The following is a 7,504-nucleotide window of genomic DNA, read 5'->3' as shown; positions in this document are numbered from 1 at the left end:
AGAAAGTGTAAGGAGAGGGACATGGCAGTGGACTGAAAACTGAACTTTAACTGTCCGCTGTTACATTTTCTGAGGAAGTGGAATTTGATTTGAATTGTAAAGCTCTGGGTTATCCATACTTTTAAACACTAGGGGTCTTCACACTGCAATGCATATCTCATCTGAGGACCTCCTCCAGGGCTCCATTGAGGTATGTAATGACCCATCGCGACGAGGGGGGTGCTGTCACTAACTATTCCCTCCTATTCTCCCAGCAGCAACCAGAAGCCACCAAGTGAGGTCACCAGGTTTTGCCCCTTCCGGTTCGGCGACTATCAGGACCCTGGGTACTCATTTCAATGACGGACTACCTGTGATACGGAGCTCCCGAAAACATTAACTCTTGGAAACTTATTGTGATTTTCCCTTTTTCTTTTGGCCCATTAGTCTGGGAAACAATACAAAGATGGGAATAACTTTAATTTATTTTTCTTATGTGGTAAACGGGATGGACCAGTTGGCACCCCAATATATTCCTTAAGCTGTCTGTCATTTCCACTCGTCCACAGCATATAAACCAGGAGTGCCTACTGAGATTCACGTGGCTTACTTGAGTCTCGGTCATAAATAGAGTTTTGGGAGACGGTGGTCTCTCCTGCTGTTTTTGAAAGAATGAAAACAGTGGTTTGGCTTTGTAGTAAAATGTTTAAAAAGTAATAAATGATAACAAGAAAAAAGATTACAATTCCAGAAATATAACACTTTTGAAATTGGTGAAGTCAGCCTGATGAGCTGTAAGGCTGCAGTAGACTTACCCTGCTTATTTAATGTTCATTTTCAAATATTGTTGTAGAGACCATCATTGTCAGATGCTGTACAATCTTCTGGGGAATAAAAGGACAAAAGTTAAGAGCACCAAAGAGCGTACTTATGCATGTTAAGAATCCTTATCTCATACTTTAATATTTCACAGAATGTATAATAAAAGGCTGCTATGATAATCCAGGTGTTGAGTGTCCCAACATAAAATGGAAGCACACAGAGCCTGACTGACCGCTTCATTCGGTTGACGTGCCTTTCCTATGTTTTTTTGCTGTTCAACTGGTATTTCCTTTGACATGTGTGGCCTAAAAGACTTCTGGGTTATCAACCCCAGGACTCTACTAAGATTTGCTCAGACTCACAGTCCAGAGTGAACCAGCAGTTTCCCAGGTTAACACCATTAACATTTGAAACTGTCCTCCCAGGTGAAGATGAGGAAATTGAAAAAGGTCTTTGGCCAATGAGTACATTGCTTTGTTTAAAATAGAAGTGAAAAAGTCTTAATCTCATCATGCAGAAGAAATGTGAATGGAATATGATTAGGCTTTCATTTGTAATTTAGAAGCATCTATGTTGTTCCATATTGGACGTGCATCACAAGTGCTGCAGTATTCAGTTTCCAACTTATTCTTCCTTAAATTGACTTGATCAGCTTGATCTGTGAGCTTGTAAACCAGACAACATTTGATACTCATTAAGAATAAATTATATTAAATTTTTTCTACCTCCTTCATTGAAAGCTTCCATCTGGACAGTCCCACCGCCGTGGGCATTCACATCCATTCCCTTCTGTTCTCTTCTACAAGAAACATACATTTAAAAAGTATTGGAGTCAAACTGCCTTTACAGTATAGAGGAGGACAGAGAAGGGTTAAGCTCTCCATCTGCTCAATGAGCTGAAGCTGGACATGACACTTTTATCTTATTTTTACCATCAGAGTGTTTATTTGGTGGAATGCTAGACAGACAAGTCAGTGGCCACCATTTAGAGTTGATACTTGCAACCGCTAGAGGTATTGTGTTTGACTGAGCCTCAAAAGTGCAAATAAATATAAAACAAGACAAACTGTAGACAAACAGGAGCCAGCAGATAGTGTGCTGTGACTGCAGGTAATGAGAGACGTGAGATATTATTAGGGAGTTAAGTAAGGGGAATGTTCTGTGTGGTTAAAAGAGGTGCCAGCGCCTTTAACTTGGAGAAGATGAAATCAATAAAACTTATCAACTGTAGAATTTACTTATAAGAAGTTGCTACATAACAATAAGATGTGTTGTCAAAGATTTTAAATCTATTTGCATATCTCCAGACATTTTCCATCTGTAAAGATGTGGGGTGTGTTAAGGGTCACACCATTTATGTGTAGCTTGATTAGTGCAAAATGATGTTTTGTTCATAGCTTTTTTCATAGTATATTATGGCTTTATTGATCATTAATATGAAACTATTTCTTCATATTTGAATCTTTGACAGTGGACCTTGCCCTCTAAGGGACACTCCCAGAAGGTTAAAAATAACAGATTTTAATCATCACCAAGTGAGTTATTGTTTTAGATTATTTCAAGGTCAATGATTATGAAAATGATTTTTTTGTTTTTTTAATTTTTATTCCTGTGCTAGAGTTCTATCCTACTGTGGACTTCAATCACTGAAAGACAAGTGAGCAATTTCTATTACAACTGAAAATGTCATTGTAAACATTACATTTAACACTAGAATGACCAAATCTTACGAAAAAACTTGTAAATCTGGCCCACGTTAAATCCGTTTGCACCTCTCTATTCAGCGTCTTTTGTCTTGTAAATGTGTCGGTAAGCCCAAGCAGCAAGCAGCCTGCTATCTCATCCTCCCACCACCGCAGAAACTGCAAAACCCTCTCCCAGCTCAAGTCTGTTTATCAGGGAGTGAAGTGCTTTGAACTGTGTAGGCTAAAAAATATATTGTTATTTAGAACACATGCATTTCATGTGTGTTCCGTGTCTACAAAGATCTATATAAGTGTAGGATGACAGGAAATGCAAGAAATGTTGAACACATACCTAAAAGACAAACGTTTTTCATGTTTTAGTACTAACAACAACATTTTGAAATGAAGTGTATAATGTGTGAAGACTGAAGTCCAAATATCAAATAAGCACTTTCAAAAAAGGTGCAAGTATAACAGAACAAGTGTGCTTTATAAGACTATAACCGAAGAAAAAGAAATCGGGTTAGTGTGGCTTGTTGTCGTGACTTCTTTGGCAGTATAGCGGTTAGAACGGCTTACTCCTATTCAAAGAGTCGCCAGTTAGAGTCTTCATGTGTCCCAGAATAAAAGTTTTCAGTAGTGAGCTGCTGTTGTTGTTACTATTATACAAACAAACCTGCTAAACAACACCTGCCAATTTTTCCTCTTCTCACACCTGCCTCTATTCCAGAGTACAGTGTGAAAAGGATCTCTCACTCAACATCTCAGAAAAGAGTGGAAGGCCAGCAATGCACAGAATTCATTCAAGCTCCTTATGCTCAAAGCATATAATTATTACAACTTAAAATCATCTTTCAAGCACATCTGTGTCGTTTATAATTGTCCAAAATGTTTCCAGTGCAGGGTCCAACCTGCAAATGTTGCAATCAAGTTCCTGCCTCATTGGGCCACAAGTTTTGGGCCTGCACCAAATTAACATTTTGGACAAAAATCTTTAAATGCCTTTCAGACAGCCTTGGTATCACAATTCCTCCTAATCCACTAATAGCTGTGTTTGGTGGGCTCACAGAGGGGCTTAAAGTGGAGAAGGACAACCAAACTGTGATTGCCTTTACTACACTATTGGCACGTGGACTCATCCTGCTCATCGAATCCTAACTGATGTTATATGTTATAATTCTCACTTAAAGGATCTGTACAAAACTTTTTAAAAACGTGGCAGAATTTAATCAATAACATTTTAGAATAAGCATTTAAATAGAGAAAGTGGATTCTTTTCCACTATTTATTTTTTTATTTAATTACTTACAGTGTTTTTCCTGCTATTAAGGTTTTACTCTGCTGGCCCAGCTCTTTTTCTCATGGTTGGGGATTGATTTGTTTCAAACCTAGTTTTGTAAAATTTGACTTATTTGTATGGAATGTCATTTGATTTTAATAAAATAAATAAAAAAAAAAAAAAAAAAAGAAAGAAAAGTCTTTAAGAATTGTATAGTGCCTGAGATTAACGTTGCTGCCTCACAGGTCCGAAATCCTGGATATAAATCCGAACCCTTGAACCTCAGCAGTCAGCAGGGTCCTTTTCTGTATCTGTTGGTTTACTTTGCGATATTCCAGTTTTTCAACCACAATCCAAAATTGTGTGTTTTAAATTAATTGCCAAATTTATATTGTACAAGTGGGAGTGTGAATATGTGTGTTTGTGCAGGACCCTGTCGTGTGGTGCCATTGCGTCCTGTCCAGGTTTGGTTTCCAACTCGTGCCTTTCATTTCCTAAATAGGCAAAATAGATAGAAAGTGAATGGATGAGTTCTTAAACTTTTCAATTTTAATTTCTAACCCAGCCTTACATGTTCACTACACTTGTATTCATATTTGTAAAACTGGTCGATTATCATTATAAAGGAAACAAAACATTCAAAGCCATATAAGATTACTTTGATTATTCAAATTGACATACGTTTATCTTGGAAGACTCACCTGGCCTTCTTACAGTCAAAGCATGAAAAACCTGCAGTTTAAAAAGAAAGAAAACTAAAATTAAAAACCCAGAGATTTTTCAGATGTTCTTTGCCATCCAAGAAAACTTAAACCAACTTGCAAAAGAGCAACCAAATGGACACACTGGCACTCACAGTAAGTGTGTAATTACTGCTGAAGAACACATTGAAGCTGAACTTACAGAAATTCAGAGTGGGACACTTGACAAGCAGTTACTGTCAACTTCTTCTTTGATTTCTCCTTTATTTATCTGTTCTTTACCTTTTACTGCAAGGGCATCTTATGCAAGCTGCTGACTATAAGACCCTTCCACTTTCCAGACCCCCTTGGGTTTCACCCCACAAAATGTTTGTCATTGAGACCCTCAGCTCCGGTGTTTCAGTCTCTTCAGCACTCAAGTCCAGCTGCTTCACTGAGAATGGAGGATACCACTAAACAAACAGCGCCACCCAGTGGGGTCTGAGGGTATGTGCTGCTCACTCACCTTCAGTCATCTGATAAACGACAAGCACCGGCAGAAGCATCAAAAGAAACAAACTGGCTCTGAGAATAAATGAAATCATAACTGAAGAAGACTCTGGAGAGACAGAAAAAGACAGAAAAGTCACAAAGTCACCAAGAGAAGAGTCAGATCTCCCAGATAAGGTGGGCATGGTTTTTAAATAAGAGTTTCACAGTGATAGTCTTTATTGATTTCTTTAGCTCAACTTTTAAATTTCCAAAGCTTTAAAAAGGTATTCCATTTACAACTCTCATTTCACCTTTTGATGTGTTGGATTTTGAATTTAAATACATTAAAGTTGAAAATACACATGACATGCAGATAAATGTACAGTACATATAACAATAACCAGCAGTCTTTAAAATTAACATTTACAGTGCTGAGATACGTAAAATTCAATAATCAGATACTTGGTTTGATTTTGTTGAGAGTAAGAATTAGGTTTAAAAATAATTTGAGCGTTTTCATTGACTTTTATATGTGGAGGAAAGCCGAAAAGCCCTTATCGCTTCATTTTAATGGCTGGCTGAAATTTTTTATACTGTGTCTGATTTTTCTTCAGTGATCCATAAACCTCTGAGGACTTGGTCAACCTGTAAGTTGTGCCCTGAGATAAATTCAGCGTCAGTAAATGACAAGGGTTACGCTAAGTAAGAGACGACCTGCAAACAGAGAGAGGTTGAGAAGGTCGGTTTGTTAAAATCACACTTTGTTTCTTTTACACACTCGTCACCCTGGTTCATCCCTGAACTACACACCAAGAAAGCACATGACAGGCAATCAGAATGTCTCTATAAAAAGACTGACAGCTCTTTCTGTACATGCAGCCATTTATAAAGAACGTCTGGATTCATAGAGGAAAGCCATTTCCGAGGTTAAAACTGTGTATTTCTCTAACATTATTAATAATACCATACCATACCATATTTATTTGTTGAGCGCTTAAAAACACAGCATTACAACTGACCAAAGCGCTGTACAGTTACAACAAGCAGGACTAAAAGCAAAATATTAAAAACAAACATTAAGAGAGAATTAAAACAGAGATACTAAAAACAGGTCAAGAGACCAAATAAAATAGAGAAAATAGCAAAAGGCAAGTGGAAAATGAAACAGGTTAAGAATTAAAAGCCAATGTGAAGAAGTGCGTTTTTAGGTGAGATTTGAATGTGGCGACTGAAGCGGCTTGCCTAACCACTAAGGGCAGGGAGTTCCAGAGCCTGGGTGCACAGACGGAGAAAGCCCTTTCACCACGAGCTTTAAAACGTGCCTTGGGAACGGTTAGGAGCAGCTGATCTGTGGATCTAAGAACACGAGGGGGATTGTGACAATGGAGCAAGACACTCAAATAGGCGGGAGCTAGACCGTTTAATGCCTTATAGGTTAGGAGGAGAATCTTAAAATCGATTCTGAATCTAACCGGCAGCCAGTGAAGGGTTTTCAAAATTGGTGAAATGTGTTGGATTCTGCTACTTCCAGTTAGAAGCCTTGCAGCCGCATTTTGAGCCAGTTGGAGTCTAGAAAGTGTGGCTTTACTGATACCAAAAAGGCAGGAATTAGAGTAGTCAAGCCGGGACGTAATGAATGCATGAATTACTGATTCCAGGAGGTGGTTAGAAAGAATAGGCTTGAGTTTGGCGATTCGCCTTAGATGGAAAAAGCAGGATTTTACTGTGTTGTTGACTTGAGCATCCATTTTCAGGAACGTATCCATTTTGATTCCAAGATTGGAGACAGACGAAGTTACTGGAATGGGAAGAGAAACGAGGCCAAATAATGGTGAGGGAATCCATGTGTTTAATTTTCCACCAATCAGAAACTCTTGTGATCATAAAATATTGCATCGCTATGTTCTACATCTGTTATTTGTGAAAAAACGAACAATTATTTCCTTTAGAAAGTCAATCCATCCATCAAGAGTTTGAACCATTCATCACCATAACTAAACCTTCATTATCTGTAAGATTTGGAGCTGAGAGCAGTCCTGACCACAATATTGATACACTTGTTCTGGTCGACTCTTTTTTTGTCAGTGAGCTTGTTGAAAGAAAACTTCTTACTGGACCTCACACCTGCTACCTTAGTGAGTGCTTACCTTATTCATAGGCCTGTTTTATTTACTCGTGTAGTAGACATTGTTAACATGTCTCTTGTATCTTGGATTGTACCAACAAACTACAAAGTGGCTTCTATCACAAAAAATGCTACAAAGGCAAGGACTTGATCAAGATGAATCCTGTAATTATACACACATCTCCAACCTTACATTTTTGAATAAGGTGCTGGAATGTCAGACTAAATGTCTTGTTTGGAAAGGCACCAGGGGCCTCATGTATAAATGGTGCATATGCACAAAAATGTTGCCTATGCCCGTTTTAACACTCACTTTGAGAATTTAAAAAAATTAAACTAGCTTAAAGCCATGCACAATTCACGGCCGCCTCCCACCTCATGTACACACTTTTCTGCTCGGTTTAGCAAAGTGGCGACACCCAGCATCAAATCATTGCAACTG

The 7,504-nt window shown here is 38.2% G+C and overlaps 1 protein-coding gene across 1 annotated transcript in view; it reads right to left on the bottom strand.

Moving 5' to 3' along the window:
• Nucleotides 1-844: 844 nt before the first annotated feature.
• LOC120519045 (Fc receptor-like protein 2) overlaps nt 845-7,504 on the bottom strand; it is a 91,089-nt gene continuing 84,429 nt past the window's right edge. Inside the window, exons 8-10 of the mRNA XM_039742122.1 lie at nt 4,972-5,064; nt 4,467-4,497; nt 845-863 (exon numbers count right to left, since the gene is read on the bottom strand). Coding sequence (XP_039598056.1) covers nt 845-863; nt 4,467-4,497; nt 4,972-5,064 — 143 coding nt within the window. The remainder of the gene's footprint in view (nt 864-4,466; nt 4,498-4,971; nt 5,065-7,504) is intronic.

The sequence above is a fragment of the Polypterus senegalus genome, chromosome 18, assembly GCF_016835505.1.
Source record: "Polypterus senegalus isolate Bchr_013 chromosome 18, ASM1683550v1, whole genome shotgun sequence".
NCBI classification, from domain to species: Eukaryota; Metazoa; Chordata; class Cladistia; order Polypteriformes; family Polypteridae; genus Polypterus; species Polypterus senegalus.
This window is presented reverse-complemented; position numbering and strand designations above follow the sequence as displayed.